We start from the raw sequence: 21,794 nt of genomic DNA on the forward strand, positions 1-21,794 counted from the left end.
ATGTGTGAGCATTCCCATGTCGGTTCAATATTCTCAACCTATAAGATTAGGTGACTAAGTTTTAAGTAAGTCATTTAAAAATGTACTAGTAGGCTTAGGTCATAGCTGGTTTGGCTCAGTGGATAGAGCACTGGCCTGCAGACTGAAGGGTCCTGGATTTGATTCTGGTCAAGGGCACATACCCGGGTTTCGGGCTCATTCCCCAGTGGGGGGGTGTGGAGGCAGCCGATCAATGACTTCGTTTCATCATTGATGTTTCTGTCTCTCCTTCTCCCTTCCTTTCTGAAATCAATTTAAAAAAAAAAAAAAAAAAAGTAGGCTTAGGAGCATGATTTGGCTTATTCCTGGGCCCAGGACAAACATGGAAATGGAAGGGGTGGATTAGAAGACCACGATCCCAGAGAATACACATTGTTCACAGAAAGAGGGAAGGAGTGTGGTGCCCAGATGCAGGGGTTTCTAAAGCATCCAGATGTCCCTCAGTCCCTTCGTAGAAGGGCTGTTGTTATTATCTATCATGCGAAGACTCCTTCCAATTCCAAGGTGCTGTGTCTCTGCCTCCTTCATAGGCAACCCCGAGAAAACCCTTTCCAGAATCTGAAGGTACTCCTGGTTTCAGACCAACAGCAGAACTTCCTGGAGCTCTGGTCTGAGATCCTCATGACCGGGGGGGCAGCCTCTGTGAAGCAGCACCATTCAAGTGCCCACAACAAAGGTACCTGGAAAGAACGTGTGTGTGGTTGTTGCTCCAAGGATGTCCTTAGACCCATAGCAGGGAAGCCTTGTGGTCTGTCTCAGTACTGATGATAGCTACACGGGTAAGGTTAACCTGAGAGAAGCAAAGCACCACCTTCAAGGGGTGAGCCAACATAAGTGAAGCACTGGGCTGTGCGTGCTCCGATTGGTGTCCAGTGGTGCATTTGCTAAACGTTTCTGTAAGGTCTGCATTCAGGGATAACTTCACATTTGGTTGTGATCAGTAGCACGCTGTGTTTGACATACAGGGTTTTAGTTTGGGCAGAGTGGGATGTACGGGCCTAGAAGGCACATCTGGCTTTTTAATGGAGGGTTAAATTGAATCTCCTTTCCTTGTGCACCTTCCCCTGCTTCCCGCAGATATCGCTTTAGGGGTCTTTGACGTGGTGGTGACGGACCCCTCGTGCCCGGCCTCGGTGCTGAAGTGTGCGGAGGCATTGCAGCTGCCGGTGGTGTCACAAGAGTGGGTGATCCAGTGCCTCATTGTGGGGGAGAGAATTGGATTCAAGCAGCATCCAAAATATAAACACGATTATATTTCTCACTAAGGATACTTGGTCTTACCGGTTTTATTCCTTGCTGTTGTGGAGATTGTGTTTTAACAAGGTTTTAAATGTGTCTTGTGTGTAATTGGATTCTTTGCATGGATCTTGTATATAGTTTTATTTGCTGGACTTTTATGATAAAATAAATGTTGAATCTCTTTGGTTGTAGTAACTGGGATTTCTTCATCCACTTCTTTGAGCTGAATCTCAGAAGAAGCAGTAAGACAAACAGTACCTTCTCTGTGGTTTTCAATAGGCTTGTTCACTGTAGGAGGACAGCCAGGCAAGGAAAATAGCAAGGAGTGACTTTTAAAGTTTTCTGTAGCGTCACTGTCAAAGGTCATCCTGGGATGTCTAAAATTCACTGTATCTAAAAAATGAATTTTACAGTAGGTCCAGGTTAATAGTTGTGCCAAAAGTTGAGTGAAATTCAGCATAGTTCTGAGTTTCCTGGCAATTTAAAAATATCTGTCTTCTTAGAGTTGCACTCACCAAACTGACCTGTGGGTACTGTGTTCTGAGAGCTAAAAGGCAAAAGGACCAATTGCTGTGAATGAGCAGTGACTTTCTACAGGGATCAACATGAGAAACAGTGACAACAACTTGGAAACGTTATAGGTACTAGTCACAGGTACTAAATTTCATTACTATCGTCACAGATGCTGGAGGTTGTTCCTTCCCTACCCGGAGCATCATCCCTGTTAATATCTTCGATCTGTAAAACCGGGGCCAAAAATATTTTTTCTGCCAAATAGTAAACATTTTAGGTTTTGTGGGCCATTTCGTGCGTCACAGCTACTCACCTTTGCCATGATGGCATGAAAGCAACCACAGACCACGGGTAAGCGAATGGAGAGGGTGTGTAACAGTAAAGCTTTATTTATAAAAACAGGCGGCAGGCGATGGTCTGCTAGCCCCGGCTCCAGGGGCAGCAGTGGAAGAGGTCATCTTTAGCTTAATTGCAGGGAATAAGGGTGGTAGAGTATGTGGTAGATGAAGATGTGAGGACCAGACTGAGTGGCTACAAACTGAGGCCAGAATACTGCATTCTTTTTTGGTTGAAAGGAAATTATTCGATGAATATTTATTTTCATTCACAATGATATAAATATTAGTGATTACTAGTGATGGTTGGGCTCCTAAAATGGGATAATTCTAATTTCAGTATGTGAAATCTAACAATTTGACCTCATTTTTTTTTAAGGAACTTTTTCTTTGTTAAACAATACTTTAAATACATTGTCAATAGCTAGTCTGAAGAAAATCCTTTTACCAGTCTGAAATAATTGGAAGTTATTGGTAAAATTCTTCAGATTCACAGTTTTGAAAATCCTTAAGGATGGAACAGTCTCTCTTACCTGGTGCCTTCCCGGCTCAGTGGTAACATCCAGCAGCTGACCTATTTGTAAATATAATTCCTTTTTCACACTGGCCACAAATATTTCACTTTCTGATATGTGATTACTTACTGCTGTATTTCTTGCAGCTTGAACAGTACTTAGGCACATAGTAGGTGCTCAGTAAATGAACTTATCTGACAAATGTCCTCAATGGAATGGATCTTGCATGGTCAGCAGAGGGAGAGTTGATGCCACATGTCCTCCTTTGTGGGCAAGTGCAGAACTCCCTAAAGGGGGCAGACCCTTCCACATGGGAACAAGGGGAGGATCTGTACTCTTGAATGTTCAGTAATTGCTTCTAGGGCGAAAGGCAGAGCCATCTCAGTAGTTTGCAGATATTTGGTGAGTGGCTAGAGAATGGGATATTGGTTTTGAGTCTTCTGTTAAAGGCGGAACGCAACGGGGATAGATTTATTATTTTAGTTTGTGAACCAGAAATGTTCACATCCCGAAACTAGAAAAAAAGGAGAAAAAAGGAACACCTCATCAAACATGCTTTGCTAAGATTTTCTTCACAGAAATATGAATCAGGGTAACTTGTGATCTAGATAATGTCATCTTAAAATTCAAAGTTTCTCTGACTCCTGCTAAAATTGCTTAGGAAAATATGCTTAACATTTCAGAGAGAGAAAGGAGAATCAAGTGCTTTTTAAAATGGGACAGACCTGAGTGAGGCCAACAACCACTGCATCTCAGTATTAGATTTAAGAAGTTTAGAGTTAGCAGGGGCGATCCTCTGCTTGCACAGACTCGGAAGCTGCACAGCTAGTTAATGTCAGAACTGGAAACTGAACCCATGCTGCTTCCCAGCATGGCAATACACAACCTAGCCAAGAACTTAAAACCCTTCTCAGCCTAGTTTAGTCTTTTACTATGATGATGACTTTCACTGGGAAATATCCATTAAAATTATTAAAGATGATCAGACACAGCCCTCTCTCTCTCTGAGCCTTCGTTTCCTTGTTTATAAAATGAGGATATTTGGATTAGAACAGGGGTGGGGAGCCTTTTTTCTGCCAAGGGCCATTTGGATATTTATATTATTTGTAAGCCAAACAAAATTATCAGCTTAAAAATTAGCCTGCTATATTTGGTCAAACATTTATCTCACGTCTAATGCCTTGGCAGGGCCAGACCAAATGATTTTGTGGGCCTTATACGGCCCACGGGCCAGACCTCCCCATCCCTGGTTAGGTAATGGCTAAAGCCTGCCTCCAGCTTTGGAATTCTACAACTGGTCTTATAAAAGCCACATACATAGTCCACTGAGTTCCCCAGGGGTTGTTCCTACCTGCCCAGAGTTCCACCAGCCTGGGTGTAGTATTTGTTATAATCTAGTCGTAACAGTAGTTGAGCCAAATCCGAGTTGATTTGATGATTACGGACACTGGAGAGAATCTTGAATAGGAGTGAAGACTGACGGCTAAAGCCCTGCAGAGAGAAGGACTCAAGTTGCCATTCCTCTTGACTCACCAACTATCCATGTGGAGAGGGGACGGGCTGTTCCTTGGGAAAAGCCCTGCTCAGAATTCTATAGCACCACCTGGCCTTCCCACATGCCCCTTTCTCTTAGCTCCTGAAATGCCTTCGTAGTGCTGAGTCCACAGAACTCGGACTTCCTATGGAAGTCCTCTCATCCTCAGTAGGAACTTCGTAGCCAGCTTCAAATTAATATGTTCTGTCATGTACTGGGGCTGTGGAGAGCCTGTGCGTTTTGTTACAGGAGATCATTATAATCTCCGTGAGATAGAGAGTCGGTTGAAGGAAGTAAGGAGCCTGGCCATGAGAGAGTGAGAGCAAAGCCGATGCATATTGGTGGGCTGAATAAACTATCCAGGGCTGACCTATTTTTGAATGCTGAGGCAGCACAAAATTACCTGCTTCAAAATCAACCAGTAACGTTTTAAATTTGTATCTTGTCATTTATTTCTGTGTGTATGTATGGGGAATGCTTTATTGCCTCAAAGGGAAAGATATGGTTCCCATTGGCAAAGCCATCTCTATCCTTTGGACAGGGCTGCCCACTGCCACTGGCCAGGCCGCTCACCTTCACCAGGATGCGTAGCTGGGCGACCCCACGTTCATCCAGGGGGCCCAGGTTCTGACTGACCAGCGAGCAGAAGCTATGGCAGAGATCTAGAATTTCATTCAGGCAGTGAAACACCTATACAGGAAACAAGATTGGCATTAGGAAAAAGGAGATCTGTGAAATTAAACATTTTGGAAAATATAAGAACTAACTTATTCTCATGCTCCCACGTCTGACCTTAGGAGTGAGAATGTCATGTGCAAGTCCTGCCAACTCCTCCAAACACAACACGTGTAAAACAAACCCCTTCCTGGCAAAGATGCTATTGCTCTCTTAGTCGCCCCTGCACAAAACCTCCACACTAGCCAATTAAACCAACCAGTCACGTTTCATGGACCCACCGCCCGTGCTCCTGCCTTGAGCTTGGCTTTCAGTGTTGCTCCCTGTGCCTGGGACACTCTCCTCCTAATACCAGGCCCTGCTCCTCAGTGGAGCGCTTCCTTCCTACTGTAGCCTTTAGTGACCCCCTAATTCTCTCTCCTCTATATTATCTGTACTATTCGGTTCGTGTTTGTTCAGCCCATCTATGTTGTTACTGATCTCTGTGTGTATGTATGTCCTGTTTCTCCAACTAGATTGTGAGCTCCTTAAGGGCAGAGCCATGACTTATACCTCTTTGTATCCCTAGTGCCTTGCATACAGTAAGCACTCAATAAATATTCAGTGATGACTACCTGCTCTGAGAGTCTGCTTTCCCCAAGGATGCACTCATGCCATACAAAGACAGCATACCTGTCACAGTGGTTCTTGGTGGCTTTCAACTCACAGAACCCTTTGGAGTGTATTTATATGACTCTCTCCCCCTTAGTGCAGCAACATTAACAGCCCCAAACCAGGACAAAAGAGGAGTCTGCAGTGCTTGTGGTGTGGCACAGCTCACATCAGAGATAAAGGGTAACCGTTACAGTATAACCTACAAAGGGTCATTTCAATCTTTTTTTTTTAAATTCTGGAATTAGAATCAGCTTGTGAGCTTTAAAAAATATTTGTACCACCTGTCCGGCGTGGCTCAGTGGTTGAGCGTCGACCTATGAACCAGGAGATCACACTTTGATTCCCGGTCAGGGCACATGCCCTGGTTGTGGAATCGGGGTGGGAGGGGGGGCCTGCAGGAAGCAGCCCATCAGTGATTCTCTCTCATCATTGATGTTTCTATCTCTCTCTCCCTTCCTCTCTAAATTCAAGAAAAAAATATTTTAAAAATAAATACTGGTACCTGGGTCCCACTCCAGGGACTCTAATTTAAGTGCTCTGGGCCTCATTTTTTTAAAAAAATATATTTTATTGATTTTTTTACAGAGAGGAAGGGAGAGGGATAGAGAGTTAGAAACATCGATGAGAGAGAAACATCGATCAGCTGCCTCCTGCACACTCCCTACTGGGGATGTGCCCGCAACCAAGGTACATGCCCCTGACCGGAATCGAAACCAGGACCCTTGAGTCCACAGGCCAACGCTCTATCCACTGAGCCAAACCGGTTAGGGCTGAGCCGCATTTTTTAAAGTTCCAAGTTTCCCATGTGGATCCAAAGTTGTGAATAACTTCCCTGAAGGAGACATACATACATACATATGTGTGTGTACATATATACATCATATACATGGGGAGGGAGACACGACTCCAGTTGTCTGAAAACAACTTTCAAACACTGATTGATCCTTATCCAAAGATTTCTAGACTTGACCCAGTGGCTCAGTTGGTTAGAACATTGTCCTGACATACCAAGGTTGCAGGTTCAATCCCCGGTTAAGGCACATACAAGAATCAGTCAGTGAATGCATAAATAAGTGGGACAGCAAATCAATGTTCACCTCTCTCTCTCCTCCTTCCCCTCTCTTGCTAAAAAGAAGTCAATACTAGAAAAGTAAATTCTATATGCTTTTTGTTGGTCTTTCTGTGGTGTCAGAAAGGTTTTTTAAATTTCTTGAAATCCTTCCTTCTGAGGGTTAAACCCATATTTTGTCATCTATATATAGCTGCTCACCACACCCTATGATATATTTAAGAGATGCAAAGACATTTAAGTTCCCTTTTAACATTCCCTTTCATTTTGCTTTATAAGTTGTTTAAAATGGAGGGTAAACAATTACTTAATGATAGTTCCATATCCTGGCAACTCAAAGTGGCTAAGGAAACATTCAAGCTAGAAGCAGTCTGAGAAAACCAATCAGTCCTACTTACAGGTTTCAACAAGATAAAGGACTGAGCCAGCAAATTGCTCAGGAAGTGGTCGTGAGCCAATCGGATGCTTTCAAAGTCTCGGGTAGAGTTGATTTGATGAAGCAGCTGTGAGAACTGAGACTCCAGCACATCTACCTGGTAGACAGTTACACAAATAATTACAGCAGCTTGCATATTCTGAGCACTCAAGGACAGTAATGCCTGACAAGAAGACACAGAAGTTCCCTGCCCCCACCCATCTTTCTCCTATCGAAGCCACTTTAAGGCTGACCAAAGACACCCTTAGAGACCCAGCCTTGTAGAAAGTTATCTGCCTAATTCTTCAGCCTCCAGTCCTGGCAGATTCCCCACCCAACCACCTGCCCCAGCCCAATCCCCTCCTGCCACACCCCCCCACTGACTGACTTGGTTATGTCCTACAGGATTCCGGAAGTTACAGCAAACTAAAAATAATGGCCAGGTCAACAATAAATACTGCACTGTTGATAGGACCCCTCTTTTTCCTTCATTTATTTTCACTTTCCTCAAAAACGCCCCCAAGAAACAAGCCCATTGATAAAATCGTGAATTTTCTCAAACCCCAGTGTTTCACCAAACTCCTGCCAACATCCCAGACTTCTCTTTGTACCCCTTCCTCTCCTCCTCCGTCAGCACAGACCTGGAGGTAATACTGAAGATTGTCCACCAGGAAGGCCATGTGATTTCTCAGGCGCCACTTGACTGCGTCGGTCTGGTTGGATTTGAGGTGCTTGCGCTGCATCTGCAGGGCCCAGCAGTGCTGCAGTTCAGCTTGCACCCGGCGCACACTCAGTAAGTACTTGAAAACAACGTTGTACCTGGGACAGAAACATCAGGCTATGCAAGGTGAAAACTTCACTCCCCGCCCCATCCCTCGACAGACCCCAGCACTTTGTGCCACCTGCCCCTCCCCAAAAAGGCAAGAAGGAAATAAGAATGGCTAGAGATGGGGACAAATAAAATTATTTGATGGACTGTTACATAGCCATAAAGTGAACTTCAGCTGTACAACACAACAAAACGACTCCCAGTAATATCATTTTGAATAAAAAGGTAAATCTCAAAAGAGTACATAGTATAGTCTTATACCCTTTTTTATAGTGTTTAAAACAACTACATAGGAACAAGTATATACTTTGGGGGAATATATTTAGATGTTATAAAACTAAACATAGGTATGTGATAGAAAACATGGAATTTAGGATAGTGGTCACTTTGGGATGCGGGAGGCAAGAGGGCAGGACTGGGAAGGACCACATGGGTAGATGGAAATTATTGTCAGTGTTCTAGTTTTTGTGCTGGGAAGTGGTTTTATAACGCGCATGTGTGTGTGTGAGTGAGAGTATGTGAGAGAGAGAGTGTGTGTGTCTGTGTGTGTGAGTGAGAGTATGTGAGAGAGAGAGAGAGAGAGAGTGTGTGTGTGTGTGTGTGTCTGTGTGTATGAGAGAGTGTGTGAGAGCGTGTGTAAATATATGAGTGAGAGTATGTATGTGTGAGTGAGAGTGTGTAAGAAAGAAGAAAAGAGGGTCTTTCAAGGACCCATAGGAAGAGTATGTTAGGATCCAAGGATTTTGGTTAATATGATTCTCTGTCCCTGAAGCCCAAAGAGAAGATAAAGTTGAGGGCTCCCCTCACTGAGATCCCCTGCAGCAAGCTCAGGGGCTAACTGCCTATTGCTGAACCCTGTACGGAGAAGACACATGGGATGAGCAGCTGATTCCTGGTGGAACTGCGTATATTTACCTATTCTAGGTAGGCATGCCGAAGACAATCCAATTCCATTTGGTTTTTAAAAAATTACCTATTTCTAGTGGAACAACATATTGAAAATAGTTCACCTTGTTTGGATTCTGATTTGAGTAAACCATAGAAAACATTTTTTAGATAATTGGGGGAATTTCAATGTGGACTGGATATCAGACAAGAGAGAATTTTATTGGGTATAATAATGGCATTGTGGTTGTGCTTATAAACATCTTTTGAATTACATAATGACAGTGAATGACATGTCTGGGATTGCTTTATAGACTCCAGCAAAAAAAACACACCACACAAAATCAGTCCCATAATGTTGATGGTTACTGAAGTTGGATATGTATACATGGGAGTTCACTATAGTCCATAGGAGATTTTCAAAATAAGAAGTTTAAAAATACCTCTGAGTTTGATTTCATTAAGGGCATTTCAAGTGAGGAGGTGAGCGGACCGTGGGGCTGTGGGCTCTGAACCTGCCACAGAATCTGCCCCCCGAACAAGCCTTATCTTTTCCAGTTTATGTCTAATCTCTCACTCTAAGCTTCTCTACCCAAAAGTAAAGCGGGTTGTGAACAGGAAGAGGGAGGAATAAGAGAGGCCCTGCTGTTCATTTGTTTCTCTTGTCTCCATTCCCCTAGCCTGAGCATGACCACGTCCATCCTCCAGCCAGGCCAGGGGCCAGCGGCAGAACCTGTCACAGGATTTGGGACATTCCTGAAACGGGTTGGGGATGGATTTCAGAGGCCATCACCAGTCAAATATGCTTCTCCTGCTTCCTTTCTCTAGGCAGCGGTTCTCAACCTGTGGGTCGCGACCCCTTTGGCGGTCGAACGACCCTTTCACAGGGGTCGCCTAAGACCATCCTACATATCAGATATTTACATTACAATTCATAACAGTAGCAACATTACAGTTATGAAGTAGCAACGAAAATAATTTTATGGTTGGGTCACAACATGAGGAACTGTATTTAAAGGGCCAGAAGGTTCAGAACCACTGCTCTAGAGCTCTAGTCTCCCTCTGGTTCAGGGACGTTAGGTCCTGACAGAGCCGAGCAACAGCACTTGGCAGGCTCTCAGGGTAAAGACCAGGCGGATCCAAGAGTCTTCCCACCTGGAGTGACACTCCTTCACTCCACCCCCAGCGGGCTGGGCTGCCCCACTGCCTCTCCCTGGGGATAAGGAGGTGATCTTCTCCAGTGGCTAAAGTCCACAGCAAGTCTTCCCAGTAAATAAATAGTCACAGAAGTCAGGGAGGAACTGGGTCAGCCTGAGGGATTACCCAGGGCCAGGCCCATGTGGGGCAGGGACTGCGTGTCCCAGGGGTCAAACTGCTTGTTTTGGCATTAAAAACGCACGTGAACCTTTCATAGTTTTAAGGGTTTGACCCTCCCTCTCATTCCAGTCTCCACGACTCCCCACTTCTCAGGTCAGTGGCTTCACTTACTGTTTTCTGTGCAGCCCCTCAAGGCATCTGAGTTGAAACCTCTGGTTTACAGGGTGGCTACTGTTCTCCCACCAATTCTATTCCTGCTTCCTTCCCTTGGAAGTAAGGTGGGTCTTAACTACCTGCGAGAAACGTGGAAATACTCACTTCTCCAGGACAGCAGGCGTGAAGAGAATGTGCAGTGGCCACTGCACTTTGTAGGAAAGACCTAGGGCTGCCCAGCCCGATGCAGGGGCTTCCCGAGGAGAGGTTTCCCGGGGAGGCCCGTCCCTGGCCTGAGCAGCATCTGTCAAGAAGAGGAGGAAGGATGTCTAGATTAGACTTTAATCTAGAACTAGAGATCAACGGTGAGTAGCATTCAGGAAATGAGTGCTCCCTCAGCCCACAGTGTCAGAAGCACAAAGGGGACTTGCAGAGGCAAGGAACTGTTTGTGTCGAGTTCTCTTAGGAGGTTGTTATAAAATGGGAACTAGCTGGTTTCTAAGGTCCAAAATGCTATGGCTTCTGTGGAGGTAGGTGGAAGCAGAGGTAGCAGAACAGATGATGAGCAGCAGGAACAGAAAGATGTACGACAGAATGCCTACCTTTGTGCTCCTTCCCATGGTACTCAATCGTCAAGTGCAGCAGAGGGAGGAGGTTGTCATCGTCTAGCAACACCTTGTGTGCCGACTGCTGGAAGGCCACGTTCACATCTGCAAGAAAGAACATGGGCTGACATGGGTGCTTGGCTACATAACAAACCCAGACTTCGGCTTCCCACCTCCCCCAGCTGCCGAAAACAAACAGTAGGACGCAATAGACGTCGGTTGCTTTTGCCTGACTATCATGCGTTCCTCCTCCTCTTGCTGGTAACTGCATTCTGATTTTCCTTGGAGAATCACCCTGCCCAGGGTAATCCATGCAGTTCCAGTGGGGTTGACAATACCTGATCCTAGGGGCTGGCAGGGGACTCCGGCATGATCAAATGGAATATGATACTCTACCTTGATATACTATTTTGTTTAGGGGTCTGTACATGACCCAAGCCAGGCCAATTAAGAGGCTTTCAGATGCTGAGTGAGTACAGCTGTGTGTGTGTGTGTGTGTGTGTGTGTGTGTGTGTGTGTGTGTTCATTGGAGGCCATCCTGCCACCATACAGAACAGGCCTGTCTGAGAAGAAAGGCAGAGGTAAAAATGGAATGATACCAAATCCTGAAAGTGTCATATGAGCCATTAGCTCAAACTCAGCCTAAAGCCATCATACTTCTGACCTTTTCAGTCATAAGAATCAATAAATTATTTTCTCCTCTTTAAGTGAGTTTGAATCGGGTTTTCTGATATTTGCAACCAAAAAAGTCCTATGTAAGTGTAGTGGACATCTATTGTTTTATAGAGCTAGAAAAATAGTAACTCTGTCCCCCTCCTCACCGCCCCCCGCCCCTATTTTCTTTTTAACTCTGATCCTCACCCAACTTCCCTCATGTAATCTGAATGGGAATAGTGATCATCCCCGTTGGTCAAAGATAAACACTTTACTGAAGAAGGCACATCTTGATGCCTGACCTCTCTGTTCCAGGGATAGGTATAAGATCTGGGCTGGGCTCATCAAAAAATTTCCTCGGAATTTTTTATTTTGCTACCAAAGAGATCAGATTTGGTAGACATTGTGAGGCATGCTCCTAGGATCTGCTAGTGGCCACGTTTCCAGATGGAAATGTAAGGCCATCAAGGAGTGTACAAGGGGCACAGAGAAGACATGGTAAGACAGAGAGGATCTTAGCAGAATTCAAGCCGCTAACATCAGTTGTTCTGAGGCCCAGCTATACCCTACCCCCCTGGAGTTACAGATACAATAGCAAATGTATTCTCCTTTTCTACCTAAGTTAGTTCAGGTTAGGTTCCCGTCATTACAACCTAAAGAATTCTAGTACAGTAGGTGGCAATAAGTCCCAACGTGTCCCATGGGGGTAGAAGGCTATAATCTGATGGTTTGAAGGCCTGAACCGACTCTTCCAGAATCGGTCACAAGCCAAGAGGCTGCTCCCCGTGACCAGGTGGGAAGCCCACCTGGAAGGCCTTGCATCTCTGTAACTAGCCAGTCTGCAGCCAAAATGGTTCGACAGCAGCCAAGAAACACCCTACAACTTCAGTCAGCTGGTCATCCTCAGGCCCCCGGGGCAATTACCATGTTCCGTGACTGCAGTGGGTGGTGTTTTTAACATGTGTTGAGCTGTGTCAATGAAGGCCTGAAACAGTTCTCCACGTCCAAGAAGGTAGAAGTCTTTAATGATCTGCAAAAAAGAATTTCAATTTATAATTGGTAATCCAGCAGGGCCCTGAGCTCCTCACTGTCGTACTGGAATTACACACATAATTTCCAAAGTTCATCAGTTTGAGTTACCGTACAAAAGGACATAGGCTTCTGGCATTTTAAAGGGGCCTTTTTAGCAATCCCTCAGGGCAGAATGTCTGGTGTGTCTTTGGTATCATTCAGTAAAAACAGTTATGTTACGCCAGAATAAACTTAACACCTAAAGTTTTGTACTGTAGTTCATTTGTAGTAACAGGAGGAGGTGGCCCACTTGGCCGAGGACATGTCAGGTCATCTAGAAATCTGGGTACAAGCAATCAGCGCTCTCAGCAGAGGCTGGAAAATAAAGTCACTGCTCACCAGCGTCATTTTAAGAGTGAATAGGACAGCTAAGCTATTACCTTCAGCTGACCCAGTAAATCTGACTCTTCTACCATCAGCTTCCAGAGATGCTGTGAAAAGAACCAACAAAACAAGGACAACATTTCATTACAATGAAAATTAACGTAAAACATGGTTTTGTACAAATCCAGCAATGTTGACAAAAAAATATAAACCATGACCAAGTCGGGTTAAATCCAGGAATGAAAGGGTAGTTTAACAGCAAAATAATATATATGAGGTGGAAATGTTCTGAAATTAAATAGTAGTGATGATTATACAACATGGTGAATACACTAAAAACCAATGAATTTTATACTACCTTTAAATGGCTCAAATGGTGTTATGTAAATTTATTCAATAAAAAATTAAACATTTAAATATGTAATTAATAAATTAAATATAAAAAATAAAAACCATATGATCACTTCAATAGATACAGAAAAAGCATTTGATAAAAGTCAATATCCTTTCATGATTTTAGAAAAACAAACAAGAAACAAAAGGAAACATTCTTAGAAAGGGTATGTTCCAAAACTCTATAGCAAACAACCAAGTTGCTAGAACAATTGGATATCCACATGTAAAAAATTAAAAGTTGATTCAATCCATATAGTGGAATACTGTGTAGCTGTAAAACATAACCAGGACCTTCTCTAGGGAAATGTGTAAATATTACCAAGACATTGTTAAGCAGAGAAAACCAAGTTGTATAATACTGTATACAGGGAACTATCTTTTGTGTAACAAAGGGGAAAACACATATTCATAATCCTTACATATGCCACAAATATATATCTATACAGAAGAAAGAAAATTTATAATGTTGGGTTAAGGAAAATGGGAACTGGGCATGAAGTCAAAGCATTTTTCCTCCTGTATTTTTATTTTTGAGCTATGTGAATTGTTTTCTTATGAATAAGTAAAAGATACTAAAATTTTTAAAAAGTTGATTCATACCTTGTACAACATAGAAAAATTAACTCAAAATGATCACAAACCTAATAGTAAAACTGAAATCCATAAATTTCTAGAAGAAAACAAGAGAAAATTTTTATGACCTTGGTTAGTTAAGCAAAGATTTCTTAGGCACAATGCCAAAAGCATGATCCATAAAAGAATAAAAATTGGTAAACTGGATTTAGTAAAAATTAACTTCTGCTATTTGAAAGACAGTGTTAAGGGAATGAAAAGACAAGTCATAGATTGGGAGAAAATATTTTTAAGTCACATATCAAAGGACTTATATCTAGAATAAAGAATTCTTGAAACAAATAGTAAAAAAACAAAATAAAAACAATAAAAATGGACAAAAGATTTGAACTGACACTTCACCAAAGGAGATATATGGATGGTAAATAAACATATAAAAATGTTAATGTCATTAGGGGAATACAAATTAAAACTACAATGCGGGAAAAACCTAAATATTTATCAACAGAGGAAGAGAAAACACATTGATTTAGCAATAGAAAGGGTAAACTACTGATACATGCAACATGGATTAATCTCAATTATGCTGAGTAAAATAATAAACTTAACCAAGGAAGTGAAAGATACATACAACAAAAACAACAAGACTTTGCTGAAAGAAATCAAAGACTGCACAAACAAACTGAAAGACATTCCATGTTTGTGGATCAGAAGAATTAATAGTTAAAATGTCCATACTACCCTACCCAGCTGGTGTGGCTCAGTTGGTTGAGCGTTGTCCTGTGCACCAAAAGGTTGCCAGTTTGATTCCAGGTCAGGGTACATACCTGGGTTGTGGGTTCAATCCTTAGGTGGGATGTATATGGGAGACAACCGATCGATGTTTCTCTCTCACATCAACGGCCCTCCCTTCTCTCTCTCTCCATATCCTTGGGTGAGGATTAAAAAGAATTAAAATAAAATGTCCATATTACCCAAAGTCATCTATAGATTCCATACATCAAAATTCCAAAGGCATTCTTCACAGAAATAGAAAACACAATTATAAAGTTTGTATGGAACCACAAAAGGTCCCAAATAGCCCAAACGATCCTGAAATACAAAGCTGGAGACATCACACTTCCTAATTTCAAACTGTACTACAAAGCTACAGTAATTTAGGAAGTATGGTACTGGCATAAAAACAGACATAGAGACCTATGTAACAGAACAGAAAACTCACAATGAAATCCCCACACATACAGTCAACTGATATTTCACAAGGGAACCAAGACACCCAATGAGGAAAGGATAGTCTCTTCAATAAATGGTGCTTCGAAAACTGGATAAACACATGCATAAAAATAAAATTGGACTCCTGTCTTACACCATATACAAACATTAACTCAAAATGGATCAAAGACTTAAGCATAAGACCTACTAATAAACTTCCTAGAAGAAACTGTAGGGAAGAAACTCCTTGATATTCATCTTGGCAATGATTTTCCAAAATCACAAACAACAATAGCAAAAAACAATAAGTGGGACTACAACAAACTTACAACCTCTGACCAGCAAAAGAAATAATCAACAAAATGAAAAGGTACCTATGGAATGAGAAAATGTATGCAAACCATATATCTGATAAGGGGCTAATATCCAAAGTATATTAACAAAACTCATACAACTCAATAACAGGAAGATATGAATAGACATTTTTCCAAAAAAGAATCCAAATGGCCAATAGGTACAGGAAGAGATACTTAGCATCACTAATCATCAGGGAAATGCAAATCAAAACCAGAATAAGATATCACCTCCCACCTGTTAGAATGGCTACGATCAAGAAGATAAGAAATAACAAGTGTTGGTGAGGATGTGAAGAAAACCCTTATAGCCTGGCCAGTGTTGCTCAGTGGTTGAGCATGGACCCATGAACCAAGAGGTCCCTAGTTCAATTCCTGGTCAGGGCATATGCCTGGTTTTCAGGCTCAATCCCCAGTATGCAGGAGGCAGCTGAGCGATGTCTCTCTCTCTCATCGATGTTTCCATCTCTCTATCCCTCTTCCTTCCTCTCTCTCTAAAATCAATACAAACATATTTTAAAAAAGAAAACCCTGTGTACTCTTGGTGGGAATATAAAGTTCAGCCACTACAAAAAACAAGACCCCTCAAAAAATTAAAAAATAGAACTACCACATCACCCAGCAATTCCACTTCCAGGTATTTAGCTAAAGAAATCCAAAACAGTAATTCGAGAAGATTTACAAACCTCTATGTTCATTAGAGCATTATTTACAATAGCCAAAATATGGAAGTAACCTATGTGCTCATCGATAGATGAATGAATAAAAAAGAAGTGGTACATATATACAATGGAATATTACTCAGCCATAAAAAAGAATGCAATCGCCAGGCCGGTTTGGCTCAGTGGATGGAGCGTCGGCCTGCGGACTGAGAGGTCCCAGGTTCGATTCCGGTCAAGGGCATGTGCCTTGGTTGCGGGCACATCCCCAGTGGGAGGTGTGCAGGAGGCGGCTGGTCGATGTTTCTCTCTCATCGATTTTTCTAGCTCTCTATCCCTCTCCCTTCCTCTCTGTAAAAAATCAATAAAAAATATTAAAAAAAAAAAGAATGCAATCTTGCCATTTGTGACAACATGGATGGACCTCTCAGAGAGTAGTATACTAAATGAAATAAGTCAGATAAAGACAAATACAACATGATTTCACTTATATGTGGAATCTAAAAAACAAAAATGAACAAGCAAAACAGAAACAAACTCATAGATACAGAGGACAAATTGATGGTTACCAGATGGAAGGGTAGTTGAGAGAATGGGTAAAAGGGGAAGGGATTTAAATGGGAAATTATAAAAATAGTCACAGGGATGTAAAGTACAGCATAGGGAACACTGTTAATCCTATATAATAAAAGCCTAATATCCTAAGTGTCTAGTTGTCTGTTCAACCAAAGCGTAATATGCTAATGATATGCTAAGGCCGCTCAACAGCTCGCTATTACGTGCACTGATCACCAGGGGGCAGTTGACCAGTCACTATGATGTGCACTGACCACGGGGGGGGGGGGGTGGGGGGGGGGAGGGCGGGAGGCAGACAGTCGACTGGTCGACCAGTCACTATGACGTGCACTGACCACCAGGGGGGCAGATGCTTGGATGGGTAGGTTAGCTTGCTGCTGGGGTCTGGCGGGTAGGGACTGAGCTAGATGGGCTGGACACGCCCTGGGACCCTCCCGCAGTCCTTCCCTGGCTGGCCAACCTCTCATGTCCCTCCCCAGCCCCAGTCGTGCACCAGTGGGGTTCCTCAGCCTGGCCTGTACCCTCTCACAATCCGGGACCCCTCAGAGGATGTTGGAGAGCCAGTTTTGGCCTGATCCTGCCGGCCAGCCTGAGGGACCCCACTGGTGCACGAATTCGTGCACCCGGCCTCTAATATTTTAATAACTTTGTATGGTGTCAGATGGGTACTAGATTTATCAGGGTGATCACTTGTAAGTTATATAAATGTTGAATCACTATGTTGTACACCTGAAACTAATATAATATTGTATGTCAACTGCAATTGAAAGATTGAAAAAAAGAATTGGATGTTTAGTATACTTTGAGAAGAGTGTCATTTCAGGAAATGGATGTGATAGCTCTTCTGTAATACATTGAGAAGCATTTAAAATAACATGTATTAACGATGGTTATGAGTGTTGTGTGCAAGCTAAAATAAAAGAAATAAACTATTGATACATGCGAAATGGATTAATCTCAAAATAATTATGCAGAGTAAAAGGAGCCTGACCCACCTCCCACCAAAAATAGTACATACTGTTTGATTCCATTTATAGAAAATCTAGAAAATGCAAACTAATCTATAGTGACAGATTATATCAGCAGTTGCCAACCTTTCGGACCTCATGGACCACCAGTGGTGCGTGGACCACCGGTTGGCAACCGCTGGGATATATGGCAGATCAGTGGTTGCCTGGGAGAGGAAGGGTAAGAAGGGTGGGATAAAGCACATAGGAAGGTTGAAAATAAAGGATGAAAGAAGGCATAAATATGACTTGAAAGAAAACTAGATAGTGATCTTGATAACTAATAAAATAGAATTCAAGTGAAAATATACTATATACATATAAGTTTGTGATAAAGAGGACATTATGTATACATCAAAAAACAAAAAACATATATTCCTTATAAATACATGCATGCTTAACATTTAACCTAATATGAGGAATTAGGACATGCATAGAGCTCTAAGACTCAGCACAGAATATACATACTCTGGGCAGATGAAGACCAATTAAAAACACAAAACAGACCTACTAATAGTCCATAAGGAAGCCTCAATAAATTCCAAAGGACTAATATACAGACTATATTCTCCAACTATAGTGCAATAAAAATAAAACTTAATAAATCCCTTGGGTTAAAAAGAAAATTATAAAAGAAAATTTAAAATTATTCAAAATGATAATGGAAATACAACGCAGGCAACAAACTTGTGGACAAAGTCAAAGTAACATTTAACATACAAACATACATATAGATATAATCTTAGGAAACAAATATTAAAAATAGAAGAGCCCTAGCCAGTTTTTCTCAGTGAATAGAGCGTCGGCCTATGGACCAAAGGGTCCTGGGTTCGATTCTGGTAAACGGCACATACCTTGGTTGCGTCTCCTCAGTCCCTGGCCCTGGTTGGAGGCAACCAATCAATGTGTTTCTCTTACATCGATGTTTCTCTCTCTTTCCCTCTCTCTTCCACTCTCCCTAAAAATCAGTGGAAAAAATATCCTCAGGTAAGGATTAAAAAAAAAAAATAAGAAAAAAAATAAGAAAAGAAAAGAAAGATCCAAGAAGGGATGAGTATATGTATTTGCAAGACATTCCTTCTTTCCCCTCTGGATACACTGTATTACTCTTCATTACTATACGTTGTTGTTATTGTTACAACAATACCTTTCAAAAAAAGTCAATTAGGTAAAATTCTGAAACACTTCAGAGTTTGAGATTCAATTTTTTTGTCTATCATTTTTACAAACTGGAAATATTATTTCTACTAATATGTGCATTTTAGAATTTCACCAGAAAAAATTTTTTTGAAACTTTATTTTATTAATTCAAGACAATTTTACTTTCCTTCATTAATTATATTTTCCAAAGAGTTATCACAAAAATGATAAAAGAACAAATTGATTCAATAAAACAGATGAAAGGAACTGAAGACACCAGCCCCCTAGACAAACACTGCCCTGGCTAAGGACAGAGGAGTGTCTTGAAAGTTTGAAAGGGCAGGAAAATGTACTCTACACTTGATCTCAGCCAAAAGGCCAGGAAGTGATAGCAAGTGTATTCTAGGTAATTCAGATATTTACTTGTCCATAAAGAATCAAATCAAGTGATACTTCAAGGCCATTTTAATGTCTAATATTCTATGTTTATAACACAACTCTGTCTCCAACACCTAGAAATTTTTGAGGCAGTGACCAAAAAAGATAATGACAATTTGTGACAGATTACTGGGCTTCCAATGTGAGGGCACCTAATGCTAAGCTTCCTCAGGTTCTGGACACTGACCCTAGTGCAGGGGTGGGCAACCTTTTTGTGAGTGCGTGCCCAAACCAGCAAAATCTCTGACTCAAAATTCTTCTGCGTGCCAACCCTAGTTTTTTGAGAACATGTTACGCCTACTTGATATCTCTTAAGGTGTACGTATGTGAAGAACCTTGAGGGGAAGCAGTGGGTACAAAAAGACAAGGAATGAGGAGTAGGCAGCAGGGTGTGGATCACTGGGACCACAAGAGAGAGGAGGGCCAAGGGCAGAGCTGGTATCCAAAAAAGGAGCAGCCCCAGATACATGGAGTGATGGGAGTGGTGATTCTCCTACATCAGTAAAGTCTTAATGAGAAAAGCCTTTCATAAAAACACTAAACAGAAATTAGGGATGTAGGGTTAAGTCCAATTTAGAGGAGAGACTGGAGAAGAATCTGGTTTGTGCAGTGAATAAAGAATAATAAAAAAAAGAACCTTGAAGAGATAATAAAATTCATTCGAGTGACAAAAACACAGTATATGATGATGAAAAATACATTTATTTTTTAATGTATACATGTACACTGATAGTCCGACAGAAAACTTTATGACTCCGTTTGATATTATCAGTGGGACTTTTGCTGCTGCATCACTGATGACAGAGATTTTACATCAGGTTTATATTTCGTGACCTTCAGAGATATGCACGAGCTACTACTTTCATCCGTCAGGCTACTCCTATTACGAGACTTAACAAAATTCATCACTGAGAACAAAGATTCACAAGCGTATGTGGATGAAACCAAAACATGGGTCGGATCTAGGAAGGCAGGGAGAGTTAAGGCAGAGGCATAGATGTAATTGCTCTTCCCCTCTCTTGTCAATCCATGTCTATGGTCTTTAAGATAACTTGTTATGTAAAATTAGTTATTTATCTAAGATGTACCTACACTGAATTTATCTGAAAAATAAAAAAGGCGATATTAAGAAAAAAATTGTAAATGGAAGATTATAAGAGAGGGTTTCGCGTGCCAGCAAAAGTTACTGGCGTGCCATGTTTGGCATGCGTGCCAGGGGTTGCCCACCCCTGCCCTAGTGCATTGGCTATGCTTCAAAATAACCTGCAGGGGTTTGTTTATTGGTTGGTTGGTATAAATACAAGTACCTATGCCCTCCTGACTTACAAATCAGAAGCTCTGAGGAAAGGACATGGTGCGAGTAAGCTTTATTATCTCCACTGGGATTCTACGCGCAGCCAGAGTTGAAAACCACTAACACAATCAACAACCCAGTTGACTAACTGAAGATTTCATTTCACATTATCACACACCTGTGAGCCAAACTGTATCATAAGGACAGAACATATGCCCATTTGAAAAAGTATTGGTCATAATTTAAGTTCATGGATGAAGCACGATTCACATATGAACAATGAACTGGGTATGGGTCGGAAGACCTGTTTCTGACCTCACCTTGGTTACTTACTGTGCAACACCAGGCAAGTTAGCTTCCTGAGTGTTGTTTTCATTTACAGGAATGGGAAAATTATACCTGTTCTGTCTTCCTCAGGAGTATCATATCCACAAATGGCAGAATAACTAATAAAGCCATTATAAAACATAAGGCACTACATTTACTCAGAATCCATCGGTTCCTTGGAGTTATTGCCAACTACTGTATACAGACAGATTAAAAATGCTGATGATGTGAAATGAAACCAAGACCGTCCTTTATTCAGCGAGCTAGTTAACTAACTCGTAAACTCCTGCCAGGAGCGAGAGGCTAAGGCAGCTCCGCCTCTACTATTAAGAACAGAGAGAATCTTTTCATTTCCTACTTCTTGCCCTTCAACTCTGTCAAACAGTTCCCTCCAAGCTAAGTTCTTACCACATTAAGAAGAAGCAAAAGTCAAGTATTCAATTCCTGGGGAAATTAATCCACTTTCTTCCTAAGAAAACAGACGATGAGACAAACCTCAGCCACAGTGCTCCGAATACGGTCCACCACCTGCTCAAAGTCCACCAGGCTGAAGAGCGGCTGCTGCTTGAGGCGATGCAGCTCGGCAGCAAAAGTGTCCTCCTGGTTTTTCAAAATGGATCCTGCAAAATGGGAAGGCACCATTGAAAGGACAGAACAGGACTGATAGCTGTGTCCCTAACCCCTCTTCCAAGAAAAAGCCATAGAATGTATCAGTTACTCAGCCTGCCCTTATCTCAGCCAATGGGAATGCAAGGGAAAACAAACTCAAGGCCAAGAGTATGCTAGCCACCCCCTGTCTTTGTGTAACCAGACCCTAACTGCACCCTGCCCTTGCGTCATTAGCCCCCGGACCTCACTCAACCAACCGGAATCGGCCAAATCAGTGGTCCGAGTGAGCCCTCACCCCCCGACCCCAAGCCCTATAAAATCTTTGTTCTTTCGAAACTCCGGGCTCTCTCGCATCCAGTAATGGAGGTAGAGAGGGACCAAGCT

The 21,794-nt window shown here is 42.1% G+C and overlaps 2 protein-coding genes across 5 annotated transcripts in view; one reads left to right on the forward strand and one right to left on the reverse strand.

The window, feature by feature from the left end:
- Positions 1-5,450, forward strand: part of TP53BP1 (tumor protein p53 binding protein 1) — a 104,201-nt gene extending 98,751 nt beyond the window's left edge. For all 3 annotated transcript variants that reach the window (XM_070423789.1, XM_070423783.1, XM_070423799.1), the window contains 2 exons: positions 570-715; positions 1,117-5,450. In XM_070423789.1, coding sequence (XP_070279890.1) covers positions 570-715; positions 1,117-1,304 — 334 coding nt within the window. In that variant the 3' untranslated portion in view covers positions 1,305-5,450. The remainder of the gene's footprint in view (positions 1-569; positions 716-1,116) is intronic.
- The window catches only part of TUBGCP4 (tubulin gamma complex component 4), a 50,974-nt gene continuing 31,335 nt past the window's right edge, over positions 2,156-21,794 (reverse strand). For both annotated transcript variants that reach the window (XM_070424053.1, XM_070424060.1), the window contains 10 exons: positions 21,297-21,421; positions 12,883-12,933; positions 12,356-12,461; positions 10,775-10,882; positions 10,338-10,476; positions 7,630-7,807; positions 6,972-7,106; positions 4,749-4,865; positions 3,993-4,132; positions 2,156-3,155 (listed from right to left, as the gene is read on the reverse strand). In XM_070424053.1, the coding sequence (XP_070280154.1) occupies positions 3,143-3,155; positions 3,993-4,132; positions 4,749-4,865; positions 6,972-7,106; positions 7,630-7,807; positions 10,338-10,476; positions 10,775-10,882; positions 12,356-12,461; positions 12,883-12,933; positions 21,297-21,421 (1,112 nt within the window). In that variant the 3' untranslated portion in view covers positions 2,156-3,142. The remainder of the gene's footprint in view (positions 3,156-3,992; positions 4,133-4,748; positions 4,866-6,971; positions 7,107-7,629; positions 7,808-10,337; positions 10,477-10,774; positions 10,883-12,355; positions 12,462-12,882; positions 12,934-21,296; positions 21,422-21,794) is intronic.

Source organism: Myotis yumanensis, unplaced genomic scaffold (assembly GCF_028538775.1).
Source record: "Myotis yumanensis isolate MYYU_CA2020_CCGP unplaced genomic scaffold, mMyoYum1.0.hap1 SCAF_1, whole genome shotgun sequence".
NCBI classification, from domain to species: domain Eukaryota; kingdom Metazoa; phylum Chordata; class Mammalia; order Chiroptera; family Vespertilionidae; genus Myotis; species Myotis yumanensis.